Source organism: Desmodus rotundus, chromosome 3, assembly GCF_022682495.2.
Source record: "Desmodus rotundus isolate HL8 chromosome 3, HLdesRot8A.1, whole genome shotgun sequence".
Lineage (NCBI taxonomy): Eukaryota > Metazoa > Chordata > Mammalia > Chiroptera > Phyllostomidae > Desmodus > Desmodus rotundus.
In genome coordinates, this window is record NC_071389.1 from 186,606,709 (window position 1) to 186,629,490 (window position 22,782).

General features: G+C 38.5%; 2 protein-coding genes across 4 annotated transcripts in view; both read right to left on the minus strand.

Annotated features, from left to right (window-relative positions):
* The window catches only part of SYCP3 (synaptonemal complex protein 3), a 7,926-nt gene extending 2,132 nt beyond the window's left edge, over positions 1-5,794 (minus strand). Inside the window, exons 1-6 of one of the 2 annotated variants that reach the window (XM_045186890.2) lie at positions 5,593-5,794; positions 5,096-5,162; positions 4,905-4,939; positions 4,697-4,732; positions 3,298-3,415; positions 2,408-2,507 (exon numbers count right to left, since the gene is read on the minus strand). In XM_045186890.2, the coding sequence (XP_045042825.2) occupies positions 2,408-2,507; positions 3,298-3,415; positions 4,697-4,732; positions 4,905-4,939; positions 5,096-5,162; positions 5,593-5,734 (498 nt within the window). In that variant the 5' untranslated portion in view covers positions 5,735-5,794. The remainder of the gene's footprint in view (positions 1-2,407; positions 2,508-3,297; positions 3,416-4,696; positions 4,733-4,904; positions 4,940-5,095; positions 5,163-5,592) is intronic. The other variant, XM_024579320.3, reaches the window with a different exon arrangement.
* A 10,031-nt stretch (positions 5,795-15,825) lies between these two features.
* GNPTAB (N-acetylglucosamine-1-phosphate transferase subunits alpha and beta) overlaps positions 15,826-22,782 on the minus strand; it is a 56,207-nt gene continuing 49,250 nt past the window's right edge. For both annotated transcript variants that reach the window (XM_024579204.4, XM_053921963.1), the window contains 3 exons: positions 21,601-21,768; positions 19,203-19,293; positions 15,826-17,234 (listed from right to left, as the gene is read on the minus strand). In XM_024579204.4, the coding sequence (XP_024434972.1) occupies positions 17,157-17,234; positions 19,203-19,293; positions 21,601-21,768 (337 nt within the window). In that variant the 3' untranslated portion in view covers positions 15,826-17,156. The remainder of the gene's footprint in view (positions 17,235-19,202; positions 19,294-21,600; positions 21,769-22,782) is intronic.

Genomic DNA, 22,782 nt, shown 5'->3' on the forward strand with positions numbered 1-22,782 from the left:
CAAATGTAAAAGAAAAAAATTATGTGATAACAATTTGACTATAATTTTAAATTTAGCACAAAAAGGCTTAAAGGTAATTTTAAAATCAATACTTTTAAAATTTTGTTTTAACTATATAATAAAATTTAAATAATCTGTGTTCACCATAAATATACAGCAATATAATAATCCTACCAGTCATTAACTAGGAAATCTTAACAATACTCAAAACATGTTCTAATTCTTAGTGCTTTCAATTTCAACACAGATGATCCTTCTGGTAATGCTGGTCTTTCACCAATGATTTTTAGCCACCATGCTAATTCAGCCATTCCTTTACATACTCATACCCTAGATTTTGTCATTACCAGTAACTATAACCTCTATCTAGTATGAATAATAGCATACTACTCTGAATGCTTTTAAATAAACTTACTATATATGGACTCATTTAATTTTCCAAGGAACTCGATGAGATAGGTAACCTTATCTCCCTTTCATAAATGAGGAAACAGACATAGAGAATAATTTTTCCACAGTTCACAGCTAGCATTTGGTCAAATCAGAATGTGATTCCAAACAGCATGTTTCTAGAATCCAGTCTTTATAACCATTACTCATACTGTTTCTCCACATATCCCACTATTCAACCACTTCCTCTTTACTGTTCTAGCTCACTCTCTTTAGTTATACAGCTCAATAATCTCTATCAAGACCTAAAATGTACTTATCCTACCTACTTTTCACTGTCCTCTATTCCCATGTTCTCCCATTCCTCTTTCCCAGTGTAAATTCTATGGTCAATCATTTTAATTACTCCTTTGCATATATACCTTGTTCCCTTCTTACCCTGTCATAGTTGTTTGCCTAAACCCCAACCCTAGAAAACACAACTCTTTAGCTACCCTGCCTGCATGCCTGCAGATGGTCACAAATGGAGAAAACCCCACAACTATGCTAACACGCCTCTCTTTAAATCATGATCACTAGCCTAAATTGAACTCTTAATGCTGCTTGGCAATTAGATTTCCTTAGTCTGTTGACTGGCCCACTCTCAGGAAAATATTTTATACCTCTCATTGGACCTCAGAAGGCAAAATATTTTCCACCCTCTGATGACCTTAATGATTCCTTAAAGATATAGCAGCAATCCAAAGAGAACTTTCAGTCTTCCACCCCCGTATCTACCCACTCACCTACATCTCTCTGTGCTCAAATACTCTACCTTCTTTCCTGTTTTTAAGAATGAACTTTTATCTTTGGTCCCTGCTAAGGCCAACTTCTTACATGTTCCATCCATTCTCAAGAATTCAGCAACTATCTCCCCTCTTTCCATTCTTTTTTATTTTTCCCTGAAGAGTATTCCTACCAGCATACAAACATGCTGCTCTTTGTCGATTCTTCAAAAAGACCAAAGAAAAAAAAAAAGCACTATTGCTTTTCTACTCAGGCTACTACCCCATTTCTTTCTTATTCTTATACTCATATAAGTTGGGTTTTTGCACCTACTATTCCACCAAAATCACTCTCTTCAAGACTGATCAGAACCTTTCTGATCAACACCAATGACCTTCACCTTGCCAATTATTTGGCTTATAAGCAGCATATGAAAAAGTTAATCCTCTCTGCTTAAAAGGCTTGCTTCATTTTGCTTAGACTGGTTTTCTCACTATTAGGCCACTCATTCTCATCTTTAACCCTAAACATTGAGATCTAAGGGCCCAGTTTTTAGACTTCTCTTTTACATTTACAATCACTCCCTTGGTGGTTTCATTCGACTTTGTATGTTCATTATTTCTTCCCTGAAATCTAGACTCATACCAATGTCTCCCCTTGTTATATTTAAATTTAACATTTCCATAACTGAGCTGGTCAACCAACACTTAAAATTATTTGCAATAAATAATGGGCAAACAATCCAAATCAATCAGTGATATTCCTTCAGAGGACTTTTCTGCTAGAGTTACTGCTAGTTACTAATCTACTAGAGTCCACTGGGGTTACTAAACTTGTCTGGGATTGCAAGAAGCTATCTTGCTTACCATACTGAGACAGCCTAAGAACTGGAGACAGAGCCAAGATGATACCACATGAGCAATTGTTCCCCAACCTATCCAGCTATGCCTGAAGCTGAACTAACCCTGGCCTTCTTTTATGTAAGCAAATAATCCTTTTGTACTTTGATAAATTTCTGTCACTTGAAACTAAAAGAATCCCAATGAATACAGGAAGCAAACACCATCAGCTTTTACGAGTATGGTTTTTACCTATACGTTTCTGGTTTACCATTCAGCAGGACCAAAACATATAGCCAGCAATGGATAGTGGAACCTGGTGAGTTCTGTGGGTCCCCTACAAGGCTAGGCTCTCCATTCCTACTTAACACTTGGTTAAATAGATTAATTATAAAGCTAAGCATGATACGTACAGTTAGTTTTTCTTCTTGTTCCTCAGCTTTCTGCACATCTATCTCCCAATGCTGAAACAAAGTCAGAAACTGCTGAGAAAATTCTTGATTAACCTTCTGCCTGTAAAACATAACAAATATTGTTATATTTCATATCAATATAGAAAAAACATTCAAAACAAAATTGACTTTACATAATTATGCTGTAATAACAGAAGGAAATAAAAGCACCCTAAAATTTCAAATATGAAACTAGAAGTAAAATTATGATTCCAGACGTATTTATTCTCCTAAACCTAACAGAAAAGCCCTCTAATATACTTTAGCTCTTGAAAAGTAAGGAAATTTTGTTGTATATATAAATTTTCCAGAAAATTCCATTTTACTGCCAAGCAGTTTTTCATTTTCTCCTACTGCACATGGGTGTGATATGATAAATTCAATGAAGCTATTATACTTATTATATAAGATATTTCCAAACAGACATTCTACTTAGTTTTTGCCCATTTTGGTTCAAAAATGATTTTATGCAAAAGAATAGTTAATTCAGCTTAAATATACAAATCATTTACAATATTAAGACTGATCTTTTTCTACACTGTTAAACAGCTGGCATTTACTTTTTATTCAGCTAGTGTATTTCTGTAACAAAGACAAATTATCTTTAGAGAAAAACATCTTAATTTTTATTTAAAAGGGGATAAAAATAATCTTTATTAATTTCTAGGAAATATATTTCAAGTCTATGAAGGAGTGAGTGTATAGGACTAAAAGACTTAGAGAAAAATCAAGCTAAATATATTTTTTACTGGAGACTCCAATAAACAGATAACAGTATTTTTCATAATTCGCACTAATGAATAAATTAAATGATAAAAATGTTGTGGCTGTGAAAGAACCAACAATCATACCTTAGATCTTGTTGGATTTTCCAAATATGTTCAATTTTCTGGTTACTGGTTTTGAGGGAAGCCTTGGTATACATTGCTAGTCTTTTTTTCTTTGCAAGAAGAGAATTGCTAATGTCAACTATATGGAAAATAAATATTCATTAAAATGTAATATTGAAGAAAATTACATATTTTGTTCCCACATATTAAAATAAATATGGGTAAAGTTGGTTCAACAATTTCAGAAAGACACTTAAAACTAAATTTAAAATAGGCATATCAAAAGCAAAGTTGTTTTTTCTAAGAAAACTTTTAGTTATTAGTATCTCAGTTCTGATTTTCCTAGCTAGAGATTTTTTTAAATTTATAGATGATTAAAAAGAGCCAATAAAAGGAAAAAAGGGTCTCAAGGACAGGCTTGAATTTCCTCATGAGAAAACACAAAGGCTAAGTTTTTCTAAATTTATAAAATAGTCCCCAACTGAAACAACATATTCAGATGAATTACTATTAGAATTTAGTATATGAAACACACAAAAGTATTTTTTTAATTCAAAAACGATAATAGTTATAAGAAAATTATTTTTTTAAAAATATAGTCGGTGATAACTTTAAGCATATAATTTTCTAAATGAGACAAAGGCCAAGCATAGAAAAATCTTAAGTAAATATCTACATAAATTCATTCTAGAACCCTTTTTGAATACTTCCATGGAGATTTTTATAGCAGATTTTTATCCATAAATACTGTATTTAATGAAATTTTAATACTTTAAGTAATGCTTTGCTAAACATGTGCATATGGATCTACCGTCAATAGTTATTCTTCAGTAATCATTATGGAGCTACATTATTACATAAATATTTTATATATCCAATATCCATCAATAAAAAAAATATATATATATAAAATTACAAAACAATCATTTTGCCACTACCAAATAGAGCAGAGCTTTCATAAAAGACTTGACTGTGTGATGAATGCGCCATATAGAAAGACAAGTATTTACTTTTTGAATATTATATCCCCTACCACAGTTCATATAATTGACATTTGACATACTATTTAAAGTTTATGAACTTCTTATCTGATTATGCATTTCTTACTATCTAGCAAGGCTGTTTTTAATTCTCAGCTACATAGTTGAATGTAAAAATAACAACAGAGTTATTTTAAAGCTTCAATTTACACTGAAAAGAACTTCTACAAAAAAGAACAAAGGAATGTCATACAAAATAACTAAATTGAGAAAAAGGAAAACTGACATATATACAGATATGTGTGTGTTTGTAGTCTGTGGAAAAGTCTGCAAAAGTCCATTCAAAGAATAGAGACTTTTCCCATCCATCTTGTCCTAAAATTCCAATCCATTAAATTCACACGTGTATAAAATAAAAGCACCATTCTAGTACTACTCACCATTGTTAGTACCATTTGCACTCTTCACATCAACAACTGGAAAAGGGTAAGTAAGGAAATTTATGAAGCTAAATCACATAGCATACTTATGCAAAATTGTATATATAAGAACAAGGCATTAAATGACAATCTTGAGTACACTGATAATTATACAAGTGATTTGGTTTAAAACAATTTTCTTTAAATACAAATATCCCCTAAAACATACCTCCAATTTTTTCCAGCATAGTGTGTACTTCACCTCTGTGAACAAAGTACATAAAAACTTTTAATTAGAGATCCATGGAATATCATGCTTGTTTTGGAAGAAATCTCCCACATCCAGTATTTTACATGTAATACTCATTGGACAACAAAAGTACTTTATCTAACAGGCAAAAATTATTTCGAGTACATTACCCCACATCTTCAAGTATTCCTGCATAAGTTCTTTTCTTCCCAAGTTTATCAACTGCTGGAGTCTTTGCTGCATCAACAATAAAAAAATAAAAATATTTTTGAAATTAAGTATGCTATTTTGTTAATTTTAATGCGTATCTTAATTTTGAGGTCATTTAGGCTTTTTGCCACATGAGTTTTTAAAACAGATACATAAATGCAGTGCTTTCTCTGCAAATCAGGTGGAATTAAATCAAAATCCAGGACCATTTTATAGGAACAATTTTGCAAATTTTCCCATGTTAATTCATAGTAAGCCATGAACTATTTATTAGACATTTTGGGAATAATGACTGAAAAGGCAAGAGATGTTATATAAGCTCCTCTAACTCCAAATGAGAAGCATGAATTATATTAAAATGCTTGACAAAGTTTTAGTATTGTTTAAAATGCAGGAGGTCCGAAACAAATGAACTGTGGGACGTGGTCCCTGCACAACAACATTAGATATACTGTACCGTCAGTCACATTCTCCTCCGAACCACTCAGACCTTTTCTGTCTTCTCTCTTTGACTTCTCCAAGTCAAAGACTCTCATGATCTGGTCCTCCACTGACGTCTTCCCAGACTTCCCGGTGTGTTTTCTTCCAGAGGGCAACATATTTAGATGTTTCCTGACTTTTAAAAAATAAATCTCTCAAACCTTCTGACTCCAAAGATATCATTTACATAAACTGATAAACTTCAAAATTAGAAATATCCGACACAGATTATCTTGGTTGAACCACATTTAGGAGTCTCATTTATTCTGATGGTCCGAAAGTTACGATAAGGAGAGCGTCGCCCCTGCTCGCGGGTGTGCTGCTATGGCGCGTTCGGAGGAGGCTGCGAGAACGGAATGGGATCCCAGCCCCTGCGGTCTGGCTCAGTTGGGCAAATACAGTCTTTGCGACCAGTCACCAAGTGAAATCACGGTGGACGGGAACGACCACGATGAGAGTGCCTGTGAGACCCAGCTCAGCCCGCCGCTTTCCACCCGCCGCCCCGCCCCGGGGCGCCCCCCAGCCCCCTCCCCGTGCCCGGCTGCTCCCTCTCTCCCTCGGACCCGATCCAACCCTAACCCTAGGCCCATCATCCGGGGTCGCCCTCGCCCTGCCTCAGCCCGTGGTCCCCGCTCCCTGTCGGCCCTGGGTGCCCCCACACTGCCTCGGCCCTGCGCGCCCGCTCAGCCTGGGTGCCCCCTCACTGCACCGGTCCCCGCCCCCCAGCCCAAGTCGTCCCTTCACTCGAACAGCTCTGGTCGCCCACGTGGCCCCCCAGCCCCAGGCTCCCCGTCACTGCCTCGCCCTGGTCGCCCCCTGGGTCCCGTCACCCGTTCAAGGTCCCTCGGCCCCGGTCGCCCCGTTGGCCCCTCTTCCCGCTCAAAGTCCCTCGTCGCCCCTAGACCCGGTCGCCTCCTTAGCACCGCACCCCCGGTCGACCCCTCAGTCTCGGGGCCCGTCGCCCGTTCAAGGTCCCTCAGCTTCGGTCGCCCCGTCTGCCCCGGGAGCCCTCTACCCGCTCAAAGCCCCTCATCCTCGGTCGTCTCCTCGCCCCCGGCGGACCCACCGCCCGTTCACGGTCCCTCGGCCCCCGCAGCCTCCGTGCTCGCGGTCGCCCCGTCAGCCCCGGGGCCCCTCTTCCCACCCAAATTCCCTCAGCCCCAGTCGCCCCCTCGCCCCCGGTCGCCTCGTCGGCCCCTCTTCCCGCTCAAAGTCCCTCAGCCCCGCTCGCCCCTCCGGCCCCGGTCCTCTCTTCAGCCTCTCGCCCGCTCAAGGTCCTTCGGCCCTAGTCGCCCCCTCTTCCCGCTCAAGGTCCCGTGGCCCCGGTCGCCTCCGTGACCCCTCATCCCCGGTAGCCCCCTCGGTCCCGGTGGCTCCTGGCACCAGTCGACCCCCCAGCCTCCATCGCCACCTCCGCCGCCTCTTCGGTTCTCCGATCCCTTGCGAGCTCAAGGCCCTACCCTAATTTTCTGACTACCCTAATTTTCCTGTCAGAGGCCCCAGGTAGAGCCAACTAGAAAGATTTACCTCACAGGTCAAGGGTAACCTCTGACTCAACTCCCACCCTGGACAAACTCCCACTCCTCTCACACCTGAAAAAACCCCAATGGCTGAGGCCCACAATTACAGGTCTTCGCCCCGTGTTCTCAGAAGCGGGCCCTCCACAACCCTAGCCGCCCACCAAAGATCAACCGCTTCGCGGCCTCGACGCTCCTCTGAAATAACTTCGAATTCGCGCGCGAGGAAAGCCAGTCTCGCCTCCCCCAGAAGCGTCGCTGATTGGCTGGGCGCGGTGCGCATGCGTGCAGTCGGTCGCGGGGCTCCGCCCCCCAAGAGCGAGGGAATCGCGAGACTGCTGACTCACACGTTGCCAGCTGCGGCCTATGGCTGATATAGTTGAGGCCTGTTGCTTTCCAGTGTCTCTTTTTGTAATTTAAATTTTAAAATGTTGTAATATTTGAAAGTTGCAAACGCATATGTAAGTTAAAAAATACGATAAATACACTACCTAATTTGTGAAGTAAAGTTTTACCAGAACCCAATGAATCTCGGGAAGTCCTTTCCATCACGTTCCCCCCATTTTCCATTCAGAGATATTTGAAAAAATTATCCTGAGTTTTGTGTAAATATTCACTCTTCCCATTTTCTAAATTTTGTTACCACATATACGTGTCCTTAAACAACACTGCCTAGTTTTGTTTGTGTTTAGGCAGTGCAGAAGATTCTAGCATGTTCTATGTAGTATTCTGCCACTCGCATTTTTGCCTAACATTATGTTACTGAAAATCTATATTATTACATGTAGCTATAGTTCTTTCATTTTCACCACTGTTTATATAACATTCCACTGTGACTCAATTCCAAAATTTACTAATTGATTTTCTTGTCCGAGGACAGGTGGGTTATTTTAAGATTGCAGCCTGCATAAACAATGCTATTATAAATGTTCTAATCTCCTGCATATATGCTAAAGTTTTTACAGAGTAACTAGGTGTGAAGTTGCTAGGTCATAGGTTAGATGATACTAAGTAATGCCAAGTTGGTTTCCAATTTATACTGCTACCAACATGGTTTCCAATTTATATTCCCATCAACATGGGGTGTCCCAATCGTTCAATATACTCATCATCACTTGATATAATTAGATTTCTTAGTTTTGTCATTCTAGTAGGTGCAAAATGTCTTTGGGATATTCTTTTTATATTTCTCTAATCATAAGTTTAAGATCTTGTTATGCTTATTAGACATTTTTATTTTCTTTTCACTAAAATATCTATTTTTGGTTTTTGCTCATTTTTCAATTGAGTACCATGTATCTCATTGATTTATAGGTCTTTATACATGCTGGATATTAACCTTTATGACTTCTGTATCCTTATCCTGAAGTCATAAAAATATAAAGGTTTTTTCACTATTAAGTATTTGTTCATCTAGAATTAATTTTGTGCATGGTGTGAGGAAGGATTTAATTATTGTTTTCCTATGTGGAAACCAATTTATTGAATAGTGCATGCTTTCCTTATAACGTATGTCATATGTCAAGTTTCTGTGTGTTTTTCAGTCTGCTTCTCTAGCCTGTTCCACTGATCAGTTAGCCTATCCCTGTCCCAAAACCAGTTTTCACCTACTATTAAGGAAGTCTCACACCTTATTTTTTTATTCAGGAGTAGCCTGTGCATTCTTTAACTTTTGCTTTTCAAGTAAACTTCAGAATCAGTTTTCCAAGTTCAATGAAAAAAAAGTCTGCTAGATTTTTATCAGAATTACCCTGAATCTATAAATCAATTTGGAGAGAAATGAGTTTTCCTACTCTTGAACATAGTACATCTTCCATTTATTTAAACATTAATATCATTCAATAAAATTAATGTTTTCCTCTGTGAAGGGCTTGGATTTTTGTTAAATTTATTTATAAATACATTTTATCGCTATTTTGTTCTAATTGCTGCTGGTATATAAAAATCCAGTTGATTTCTAATATGGATCTTATTCTTATATCCGGCAACTTGCTAAACACTACTTTTTATTAAAAGTAAATTATTAATTACTTTTAATAATTTTTCTGTTGGTCACTGGTATACTATTTCCTCAGTATCAATCATATGCATGCCAACCAGTGCAATACACACTTAATAACAAAGAAAGTACAGACTTTAATCATAAACATTATAATTAATGTTAACAAATGTGAATTTTGAATGGAAAATATAACAGTTCTTTAATATATAAGACTTACTTAGACTATACCAAATGTCACAGGCATTCTGAGTCTTTAAGGAAGCATTTCTCAAAAAGGATCTAAGAAATCAACAACCCTTTAATCAAAAGGAAAACCGCGTGCGTAGACTGATTTAGGACCCTGTGGAAGTCAGTGCTGTCAAAGTCTTGAGGCTAATCTCTCACATGTTGTCCCATCTAATTTTGCCTATGATTGGGAAATGATATTGATTATATTAAAAATATAGTGAGGTGACCCTTTGCACATCAAACTTTTGTTTGTTCTCAACTTCCAAACACTCCTTTAACTAAGAGTGCTCTTTCCCTCCAAGTCCTCACAGGAGAGCTTAATAGCAGCTGCCCTCCCACACTGTCTCTTACTTGCTTGCCTCCTCACTACACATTCTTTATTTTTCCCTTCATCCTATTGCCCTAGATCTTCCCCTTGGGATCAATCACTCTATCACTTTTTTTCTGTAGACAACATAATTTTCTCATGATTCGGTTGCATACCCCCTGTAATTTCACTCACCTTAGAAATTTTGAAAGAATCAAAGCATAATTTGGAAAGTTAATCTAGGCAGATGGCCCAAGCAGTCTTTTTTTTTTTTTGTATTTTTAATTAAATATTTTATAGTTCTATTACAGTTGTCTCAATCTTTCTCCCTTTGCTCTCCTCCGCTCAGCCCACCCCCCTCCACAGTCAATCTCCACCATGTTGTTCCTGTCTGTGGGTCATTCACACATGTTCCTGGACTACACAATTCCCTGCTTTCCACCCTTTTAACCTTTCCCCCTCCACTCCCGTCATTGTCAGCCTGTTCCTTGTTTCCATGCCTCTGGTTCTATTTTACTCATCTGTTTGTTTTATTCATTAGGTTCCTTTTAAAGGTGAGATCATGATGTATTTGTCTTTCACCGCCTGGCTTATTTCACTTAGTATAATACTATCTAGTTCAATCCATGCTGCCGGGAAGGATAGGAGTTCCTTTCTTTCTGCTGTATACTATTCCAATGTGTAAATGTACCACAGTTTTTTGATCCACTCACTTACTGATGGACACTTAGGCTGTTTCCAACACTTGGCTATTGTAAATAATGCTGCTATGAACAGAGGTGCATCGGTTCTTTTGAATTGGTGTTTCAGGATTCTTAGGGTATAATCCCCGCAGTGGAATCACTGGGTCAAAAGGCAGTTCCATTTTTAGTTTTTTGAGGGAATGCAGATTAGTGCAGCCACTGTGGAGAAAAGTCCCAATCAGTTTTGATATCTACCTCTTGGCTCCCCCTGTGCATTCACTGAACGCTGTGGCATCTGGCACAATCTTCTCACCTTGATTCCTGCTCTCAGTTCCTTAATGTCCCCATCTAAAACGACCTGTCCCTGCACTCCATTCCAAGTCCACCAACTTCTATGGCCACACCAGAAGCTGCCCCACCTTCAAAATTCCTGTTTCACACATCCTATCCTCAAACCAACACCTCCTACCTTTCCAGCTCACTTAGTCTCATCTGTTCCTACTATGACAATTTGCCAGTCTCTTTAAGACTTCCAATCCATTACCCGTTTACTTTCCCTCACTCCATGAGCAATATCCCCCAACCACCGCACCTTGTCCTAGATTCAAATCCCAGCATTTCAGTCAGTTTCTTGCAAATAACAACCTGTGCTTTCAATGCATTTGGCAAAATGTTATTTCTGCAAAATCCAACTTTCTCTGTGCCCACCTCAGCTCTGTTGCCTCTGGAGAAAATTACCCAAGTGGAGCAAATTTGTAGCACTTTCAACTTAAGAATTCCAGCCTCATTTGGGCCCTCAACATTGCCCCAGATTCTCCCATTTCCTTCTGGCCAACTAATTCTCCTGTTACCATTTTAAGCCCTTTCCCCCCTTCTACTCAAACTTCAACTCTGCCACCTTCTTACATGCTTAATATTTGACTCTTACTATTTTTTTCTGTGGAAGGAGTTCTGAGTGAAACTGTCAAATCATCTACCATCAAACCTATACAACCCACCCATTTCTGTGTCCATTCTTCCCTCTTCTTAAGCTAGGAGAGATGTCCCTCCATGGCTTATCTTGCAAGAATCTTACATTAGCCACTATTTTTTCTTTCTTTCCCTCCCATTAACATTTACACATACTTAAATCTCTCACAATTTAAAGCTTCCTGAGTTTTATTTCCAAAAGCTACTCTTCCTCTATGTCTTCATCTTAGCAGTTTCTGGGAAGAATTATCGAAGCTTGTTGCCTCAATTTCCTCTTCTATGTACTCTTTAAACCACTCTAAACCAACTTGGGCCCCTCCCACTTATTCAAACCTGTGCTCACTCTAAAGTGACTGGTGCCTAAATCAGTAGGTATTCTCTGGTCCTCACCTCATTTACTCTCAGCAAGAGTCAAAACTTGTTGACCACTCTTTTTTCCTCCCTCATTGTATCTTCCTTTGACTTACATAGCTACACATTGTCATTATCCTCTTACCATTCTTGCAACTTCTCAGAACCTTTGCTAGCTCTTTTTCCATCAATGGACTCAGGTGCTGGAGTTCCCCAGGACTTGGGTTTGTTTCCCCTCAATTTGTATCCTTTTTCTAAATGTTTTCATATTACACATGGCTTCAAATATCAGAGTTTCTAAAAGCGTGGTTCATGGACCAGCTTGTATAAAGATCACTTGCAGAGGGTGATGTGGGGAAAATGGTGTTAAAATTCAGATTCCAGGGCCCCATTCAAGACCTACCAAATTAACTCTGTAAGTGGGGACTGGGAACCTGCATTTTAAAGAAATTCTCCAGCATATTACCATATTCTCATACCACCTAAAGTTTGGAACCACTAACTTGATGTGTCACATATAACAAAGACAGCTCAACATCTCTATCTGGTGACTTACTAATGCCATTGCCTTATTTTCTTGAACGTTAGGACACTTAGAAATGTGAAAACCAGAAAGGAAATGACTTTTCTGTCCCATGAATAATCAAGGTTGGGTTATGTCATTTTTTGATGTTTATAGTTCCGATAGAAAACTCATCTATGTTCAAGTTTCAAATTTTAATTCTCGCCCAACAAAATAAAAACACAAGGATTAGAATGACTGTTTCATCACACTCTCTTAAAATGAAACCAAAGTTAGCTTTCCTGTGGTTGGCTAACAGGTTGGCTATTTTCTTCTAAAAACTTAATATGGGTCATAAAATTTCACCTAACATTTACTGTGAAATTGTTGTTCTGGTTATAAAAGTAGTATTCATTGTAAATCAATTTTTAGAAAATAACTATTTTATGAAGAAAATGAAACTCACTCAATCTCCTTACCAAGACACAACACACAATTTTAACTGTGCAGTATTACCTTTCATTCTTTTTTTCTGTGCACTACATGCACTTTCCTGCAAATACTTTAAAATATATTTCGACTTTTATTCCTGCCTTTGCTACCAGCTCTGCACATTTTTGTTTTTAATCATATATTTTTCCTTTTTTCATCTAAGATGTGACAAACGAAGGCCTCAGGGTTTTATCGGCTTGCTCACACTCCTGGACCACCTACTTCAAGTCTCAGTGCTAATTCTTAGCAGACCACATTGTTAATACTTGTCCACATATATCATCACCCATTTACTCTAACTACCTGGATTCCTGACAAAATGTTTTCTCATCAATTTTTTTTTTAGTAACCAGTTGTGTAGAATCTTGTTAAGGCCATTTGAAAGCCTAAACATTCCATTCCTTGTTTCCTTATTGTGTCAAAGAATTCAAGGTGATATATAGTGAGTTTCTTGGGAAACTTCTCAGTAGATGAACTGTTGGTGATGGACCTTGAGGTATGAGGAGTTTAACAGGTAGATAAGAAAGAAACAAGTCAAGCAATAATAACAGCATTTGAATGGCTATAGAGGCATAAAAGTACAATACATGGTGTGTTTGGGAAAATGCAATGTGGCTGGCCACAGGAGAAACTGACAGGAAAGGAAAAGCAGAGGAAAATCAAAAAACTAACTTGGGACCATTTGTGAACCATAATAACCGTAGTTGTGAACCATTTATACAGTATTTGTTGTGTGTCAGTTTTGCTTTACAAACATTTCTTTGAATCCTTTCAAAAATGAAAAATTTATAAGGTTCACTGTATTCTAATCGACAGATTTTTGTCTAATTGCTTTCCATATGGCAGCTTACTTTCAACTTCAGTAATCCAGAAATTTGTTCTTCCACATGTACCAAATCTTTATTCTGTGAAGCTAGTGTTTGGGGGCAGCCCAGAACCCCTCCACCTCTTCTTTTGCTAAGTCTCCATCTCCCTGGCCACAGAACCCAGACTAAGCCAATCAGAGTAATGCATTTCCACCATGGTTTTCTACATCAGAGCCAGAGAGGAAGCATCCTGTTTCTTGAGGGACAATCCAGCAGCTGCTACAAATGCACAACGGGGAGAAAAGCTAACATGCAGAGAGGCAGGGATGGGCTGTATTGAGCAATAGTCCTGGCAGTGTATCTGTCTCCTCAAGCTTCCTTGTTTTTTACCTTAAGCAGGTTGAGTTATGATTTGTCCCTTGCAAATCTAAGTGAATCTTAGTGGCTAAGAGCAAATTGTGGAGCGATTTAGGTCAAAAGCTGGTGCTCTGCCACTTAATAGTTAGACATCAAGCAAGGCCCCAAAGGTAACACAGGGATATGATGAGGATGAAATGAGATTAGGAACATAAAGTATTTAATACACAGAAGGTGCTCAGGAAGACACAGCTACTAATGCAAATGGGAAGGAGAAATGACACTGGCAAGAAACCCCTTCATGGCCCAACCACTGAGGCCCTGTACTCCTGTCTCCATGAAGTCTGAGACTCACTTTAAAATATATCAACAAATAAGAGAACAGAGCAAACAAATGGGGCAAGATCTTGATAAGTGATGAGCAGATGGGGAGTCCTTGTGCTAGACTACTTTAAAAAGTCTTATAATTATCTTTTTTAAAGGAAGGTCTGTTGAAATTATGCATTCCCTTTTCGGTCCTGGCCATGTGAATTTGAAGTGTTGGGCCAACCTTGTGTTCCTGGGGTGGACTCACCTTGATCATAAGAAGTTGTTCCTTTGGGGAATAACTAAATTTGGCTTACCACTGTTTCATCTGGGATCCACGAGATAGATGACCTATAGCTTTCCTTTCTGGTGGTAACTGAGCCAGGCTTTGGTGTGGGTTGGTATTGACCCCAAGGAAAGAGAGTGTTTTCTTTCTCTTTTCTACACTCTGGAAGAATTTTTGTGGGGTTGGTGCTCTTTTTCTCTTAAATGTTTTGAAGATGTGAATTGTGATTATATATTCCTTTTAGATCCTTGATCTGTTATTCTTTATATACTTTGTGGTATGTGTAGAATAATCTTTTTAAAAAACACTTTTGAAAAAAATAAAGTAGGCAAAAAAAATTTTTTTAATTAAAAAATGTGTCACTTACCTAAGGGCAATGTAATCATTTCATCCTGTCTACACTAAAAACCTCACCCCTGGCCTGGATATGACCCTTTACACAAATTTTCACCACTACCATCACCACCACTGACATTTACTAGGCACTGTGCAAGGTGCATTACATGTCATTTCCTTCAGACACCAGTATCGCCTCTCACATTTTAGAGGAATGAATCGTAGCAAACAATGTCCAGGATCTAGGACTCAAACCCCAGAAATCTGACTGCAGAGTGGGTGCTTCACCTGCTTGTCACATTCTGTCATGGGGAGTCGACACGGCCTGCTGGGGATGGGAAAAAAGAAACAAGGTAACTTGGGCTCCACTGTACCTTTGCGTCTAACTGGCTGTCAGACCTCGGGCAAGTCACATAATCTTCCTGACCCTGGTTAAAGATAAAATGCAGGGCATGGTCCAGGCAGGTTTGAAACTCTGCCTATGAGGCCCAGGACTGTGGAGGCACCATCTTGGTGTGAAGCAAAATGAGCAGCTTTCCTTCTTCTGTGTTACACACTGGCCTTCAACAGAATTTCATTTGAACTAAAATGATTCTGAGGCTTTAAAATTTTGAAACCACCTGACTACTCATCAACTTCTGAGGTTCCTCTGCCCTTAATGATTCTACAGAATCATTAGATGAATGATTCTATGAATATTCTATGATTCTATTATTCATCCCATTATCTATTAAACTCTTGATATAATTAGATGTGAATTATATTCCCCAAACCTCAGAAATCTCCATCACGTCCAATCATTTCTCTACCTTTCTAGAATAAATTCACTTTTAAAATGGCCCCAGACACCCCTAAATTTTTACATGATAAATCCCATTTAAAAATTATTTCCCCCCACAAAATGACATTCTCCAGTAAATTATAATACTACCACAGCCTTACACTACTTTCCACTGATTTTCGGCAGTGTTCGGCACACGCCCTGACACACTGTACGAGCACTCGACTGACTACGGAATAAACTCACTCTTCAAAGACTTCAAAATCAAGCATTAGACAAAATGTAGGTTGTTATGAGACTTCGGTTTTTGAAATACGACTTCAGTTTTTGAAATACATAATTCTTATAGCACAAACACAATATTTATATCACAAGTTCTTTTTTACAAAATAGGTGTGCCATTTTGAAAGAATACTGTGGAGATCCTGATCTAAATACCTGTCAGTGTTCAAAAAGGACTCATGGAATCTGGTCTCCAGAAATCCACTGCACAATGATATAAATAAAATATGGCTGAACATCATACGTAGGTACAAATTCTCTCTCCCGATCATCAGTCAGCTGGTGGCCTGTTTTCATACGGCTATAAGCTAAACATGGTTTTGCCATTTTTAAAGGCTAAAAAAATGTTCTAAACTAACTAAACAATAAAGTAAATGCAACAGACAGACGTGGCCTGCAAATATTCACTATGTAGCTTTTTACAGAAAAAGTTTGCTGATCCCTGCATTTATGAGGCCAATTGGAATATACTGATGGGTATAAAAAAAGACAACACTGTAAGGTGCCAGTACCATCAGCAGTACTCATTTCTAAAACGAGGCACTTCTGTTTGTGTATGTACATTTCCGAAACATAATTACATCTGAAAAGTAGCTCTGCTACTTAACTCTAGCCCTTTGTAATTAGGCCATCATATAAAATCACAGTATCTTAGGGGCTAAAGTAAACAAGGACAAAGTACTTAAGATGACAGTCATTGAGCTTCTCAGTAGTTGTTAAGTTCTTTCAGCCCACTTAAGAGTCTTAAACATTAATCAAATTCATAATTTAGATATTGCCAATAGGTGATATTGCTGCATTTAAATATCTATAAAAACATGTTTAGACATTCCAATTCATTATTTTCAGAAGCAAAAATAACTAGTTAACTTAGTAGCTACCTATTTTAAAAATGAGAAATGGAAAAAAGAAAAACAAAAGACCAAAAATGTAAAACCATAGCAAAAGGCTTTGGAATGCAAAACCGGGGTCTCTCAGCAACCCCAAGCCAGCATGGCTTTCTCACATTAAAGTTAGTTGGCAACGGTTTGCCATGGAAACTTGGCAGCTGTCTCTTGTCAGTGAGCCTTCTCATTAAAAGAATGACAAGTCCATGGGCAAATACTTCAAAGGTAAAACCAGTTCAGAACTGTTCACCACACAAGATTTTAGTGTGTTGGTTAAATAATCCATGGTCAGTAGGCTATATTCACGCCACAAAACAAATATTGTACTGGATGTTTTTCCTTCTTCAGGCCAAGCTGGCCAAGCATCACATTATGAAAACACCTCTGTGATGTCAAGCTTTAAAATGCTCAGTCGATGCGGAGGTAGATCATTTTCAAATGACAATCTTCTATACCCTGATTTGATCGGGACTTTCTTCTTTCTGTATCCTTCTTCTGGGAAATATCTTCCGCTTAAGTGCAATTAACTAAATGATGAAATAGAAAATAAATTTTAATTTCCAGGTTGACAAACTTTAAACTTTCTGAGAGTCATATGACCTTAACCATGTCCAGTCTTACACATAAAAAACAGACTGCAAACAAGTCTTGTTATTCCTCCCGAAACAAAATCAACCACTACTTTTGTTTGTCTTTGTAGGGTTACCATACCTAGAGATGCCCACAGAATATTTAAACTCACAAGGATTACAATTATTTCGGTCCAAACTTCACTTTTTAAAGATCTATAGCTATAGATTTTTACACAGTGATTATTACCAAGCACACTTATTTTCAAGGTATCTGTCAAGTCAGAGTGTCTATTGACGGAAACCAGCTCTTTTTAGCCATTAAGACACTGTCTCCAGGTTTGAAAATGACTACATATTCAAGACAGAATTCTTTAAAAAACTGTTAAAAATCTATATTAAAATCCTATCGCCATTTCCCTCTACACTTAAACATAGCAACAATCATTTGCAAACACAGGTAATGCCCAATTTATGAATGGGTTGCAAGACAAAATGTTCATTTGGATAAGTATTTCTTTCTCATGGAAACCATCTATTTATGATATATCTGAAATAGAAACTTGACCACCACTAAAATAAAGTTTTGATGAAAAAAATAAATGTTTTTATGGTTTCAATCTGAGACTCTACTGTCTACTCCTCCCCCTCGAGGTGGAAGCAAGCCTTTGCACAAGCACAAACCCCCACGGTGTGAATGATGAGCTGGGATTCTGGGACAGAGGAAGAGGCAACGTTGGCTGGTTTCCTTGTGAGCATGGTAGAGGATAAGGAATTTGATTCAAGTAGATAAAGAGCAGGGTGCCAGAGAGGAGGAGATTCATTCAGAAAAGAATGAAAAGAAGGGAAGAAAATCCCTTCTCTCCCCTCCTGCCTCTTTGGTTCCTTGTTCTGTGCTGGTATAAATGACACAGATGAAAGACTGACCCCCTGTTCTCTTCCGCTGCCACCAGCTGCTCCTTTCACTCATGGTCCCTCCCCTACTCCACTGCAGGCCAGCACAACAGGCTCACAGGTTACTCACCGGACTCTTGTTCTAAATGAGGGTGCAATCTTTTAAAGCTTTTTAAAAAGATTTTTTACCTGCCAGGAACAATGGCAACATATATCAAGAACGAGATTTGTATTCCCTGTAAAGTAGATGAAGGTTAAATTGCCTGCCCAATTCTCCACTTCCTGGATTTCCTTCCCTCTGTGGCAGGAAGCCCAGGCGCTCTTAGTGATTCGACCTCTTCCTCCTTTTTGGTTGTAAGTAAATTCAGTGTCAGTTTCCCATTAGCAATAGCTAAAAAAAGCTCCACTCAACAGCCACCTGGAAAGGAGGCTGAGACTAGGGTCGCTTGCCCTGCACAACCACGTCAGTTCAGACACTGTTCCCTGCTTTCTGCAATCCTTTATCTTCAGAGCATTTCATACATGTGGCCTAACAAGGATTCTCTTGTCCCTTTCTTTTCACCTCAGAAATCTCCCTCCTTCTCCTGGACCCTCACCTAAAGGGGGTTGTGTGTACCTACATGGAGAACTCAGCAATTCAAAGGACATTTAAGTGAGAAAAATAAAGATACTTCAGTCACTTTTAGAAAGGCTTTAAGAAAAAAAATGGAAATAATATCAGATGAGAAGGTCTAGGTAGTTTTTGGTTAAAAATACTTAGAGCTTTTCAGTTTTAGCTTGAAGTCTGCAAGTTAATCTATTGAGTTCCAGGTAAAAAGAAAAACAGTAATGGATCTAGAAGATAAATGACTAAAAGGCTATTATGTCTGATGCCTGAATATTATGAAATATATTCCCCATATTGACATATAAGCTATAAATCAATAGAAGAAATTCAAATTTTCTTGTGACTTTATATCATTTCCTAAAAGAATCAGATACTCATAACCAAGAAATACTGTTTGATCCCCACATAAAATATACAAAACTTACCTGTTCAGCAAAAAATGAGAATACAGTAAAGATAATCAATGTTGCTAGTACACAATGAGTCCAAAACTTCAATTTGTCTCGATATGCTCTCCTATTCAGAGAGAGAAGAGAGCAATTCTGTAGCTTTATGTATGGTTTCACTATATTACTTAGTTATTTATATACCATTTTATTGGGTTAGCCAAAAAGTTTGTTTGCTTTCTTCTGTAAGATGGCTCTAGTAGTGCTTAGCTGTCTTTAACTTCATTTGAAACAATTTTGTTAGACTGTATGTGACAGCTCTCATATCAGTGTGTACTTAACAAAAACTGTTCAAAACTGGTGAATTTTTGTGCAGCCATTTTAATATTGAAGATGGAAAAAAATATGCAACATTTTTGGCATATTATGCTTTATTATTTCAAGAAAGGTAAAAATGCAACTGAAACACAAAAAAGACTTGTGCAGTGTGTGGAGAAGGAGCTATGACTGATCAAACGTGTCAAAAGTGGTTTGTGAAGTTTCGTGCTGGAGATTTCTCACTGGACGATGCTCTATAGTTGGGTACACCAGTTGAAGTTGATAGCAATGAAGTCAAGACATTGAGAACAATCAACATTATACCATGGGGAAGACAGCTGTCATACTCAAAGTATTCATATCAGCATAATCAATAAATATATTTTTAAAAAGTATTCATATCAATAAAGATATCCGTGCAAATTAAAAAATGTGTTTTTTATTTTGCAGAAAAACCATATGGACTTTTTGGCCAACCCAATAGCAAAAACAACAATGTGAAACCAAAAAGCACTGTCTGGACGCAATTCTAAAATGTCAGCACAGTGTACATTTCCAATACGAGTTCCAGTTTTTCATTACATTTGAATTAGTAAAAGTTACCCAGGCAGAGAGACTTCTAAAGAAAGTTATTGTTAGCATTAAACAAAAACATACTTTCATTAACTTTTATTCATTCATTCATCTTCATTTATTCACTCAGTCCCTTGATAAATACTGCCTGTGTTTACAGGGAAACGAACAAGATGAATTTCCCACTCCAAAGTGTTTACAAGCCAGGGAAGTCACCGACGTGCAGATGACTAACCATTACACAAGATGGAGAGAAATATGTATTAGCAAAAGCAAAGTCTTATGGAAAAACTTATAGAAACAAGGGAAGCATCTCAGAGATGGGGACATTTCTTTTAAGCCTTGAAGGCAGAGAGGGAAAACTGAGTCCTACAGGACTGAAAGAAGCCAGGCATGGTGGCATCAGGGACACCTAAGCCAGAGAAAGGCAGCTGGGCATGAACTTCAGCTGTTCTGGAAAATGGTAAAACGGGATTTGGACATAATACTCCAGTGGAAAAGCAGATGAAACAGCAAGTGTGTGTGTGTGTGTGTGTGCATGCACTTGCGTGCGTGTCACGGTGAATACTGTGACCATTTGAAGGATGACGTTAGAGGCTGATGACCGAAGGCAGGCAGTTGCAATACTCCTGGCATGAATAAAGAGTGAGGGACAGTGAGAGTGAAAGAGGCCACAACAGAGACATTCTGAGAGTAGAATCAACTGAACTCGGAGACAGGGTATTGGGAATAGACTCAGTATAGCATGGTCTCCTCATCTGTAATTTGAAAATAAATGAATAATTTATTATGAAGCTTAAATAAATGCTTAACATGAAACTTGGAAGATATGCTAGTAACTACCAAATTCAGGCCTCTGTGCTGAGCTTCATATTCTCATTTGCAACCGTCTGGTGGCAGATGACTCTACCTCAAGTCACATAATGGTTCTCTCTCCCATACACTTTTTCCTCCAGCATTTCCTGCATCTGTCGATCACAACAAGCTCAGTCAGTTCTAATGTCTACAGTATCATTAAGAATCTGTGTAATTTAAAGAGCTAAGAAGCCACAGGCTGTAACACAGCTGATGTTGCCCCAGCGACCAGAGAACCTACAAGGGCTGGAGGTGAAACAAGCTTCCCTCAGCCACCCATCCACTGAGCACCTACTATGTGCTAGGGAGGTAGTGTGGGCTCACTTACAAGACACCACCTCTGCCCCTGAAGAGGGCTCACAGGAGAGACAAGCACACCTATTACCGTGTTCTCATCTGTTACATGGCAATAATGGTACCTTTCATTGTAAAGAGTGCCCAGTGCAGTGTCTGCTGTACAGCAGGTGTCCAAGAAACACGGTAGCCACTCTGATGGCAGCGATGACGATGAATAAGGCTCAGCAGATGTGCTCAACCATTGAGTTCAATAAAGAGTGTATTTCAATGATTAAGCTCAATAAAAACTATAAGTGTATTTTACAAAGAAGTTATAAAGCAAGCAACACATTAAAGAAATTTCATGACTCTGAAAGAAAACACACACACACGTATACGAACCACGAGCACTTACCACTCCTGCAGCTCATGCATATGCAGAAAACGGTTTCTGTACTCTCTGGGCAGCTCAAACTGGGATGGTACAGGGAACATGGACTCGTAGAAGTCCCTGAGAACAGCTTTCACTGTCTGGGCATCTTTATGATTGTGGTCAATGTTGTCATTTAGGCAAACAAACTTCCTGAAAATAGCAGAGACCATGCGTTACTGGTTATCATAAGGATGATCCTGACCTCACAAAACAAGCAAATGTGAATTAATGTAGATTCCAAATATATTTTATGGTCTTATGTCCAAACATGTTACATTTACTAAAATGATTCTCTGGGGCAGTAATGTGCTATAAAACTTTTCTTTGGATATTCCTCACCTATAAAACAGAACTAGGAAAGATAATCTTGAAAGGGGCCTTCTAGCTTTGGAATAAATTAATGATTTCCGTTTAGCACGTCCTCAATTAAGTGTTCAAAACTGTAGGTTACTGACTGGGTCATTTTGTCAGCAACCAGGGAAAAATGAGTAAGTACCTAAAACCAAGTTCTCTGAACTGAAAGTATGTAGATAATTCAGATAGCCTTATAGCTATAGATTCTACGGGTTTGATGATTTCTTAATATTTCTCCAACCAAGCTGTAAGATGCTAGAGCTCTGGCAAAAAACAGATTACAGTGGTGCTTCCCTACTGTTTTGCCTTCAAGGCAAAAGTCACTAAACTGAGGGTCCATTAAAACAGTAAGTAAGGATATCTCTCTGATGACTAGTGATGCTGAGCATCTTTTCATATGTCTCTGGGCCCTCTGTATGTCCTAATTGGAGAAGTGTCTGTTCAAGTCCTTTGCCCATTTTTTAATTGGGTTTTTTGTCTTCCTGGAGTGCAGTCATGTGAGTTCTTTATATATTTTGGAGATCAGGCCCTTGTCTGAGGTATCATTGGCAAATATGTTTTCCCATACTGTTGGTTCTCTCTTTATTTTAATGCTGTTTTCTTTAGCCATGCAGAAGCTTTTTATTTTGATGAGGTCCCATTTGTTTATTGGGACCTTTCCTTTATGTCCCTTGCTTTAGGGAAGGATATCACTGCTTTTGGAGTATCTTGCTAAAACCACACACCGAAAAACAAAAAACCCCAGCAAACTTAAATCTACTAAAGACCTTGGATCCAATTACCAATTTACAGGAAATACAGGGATACAGC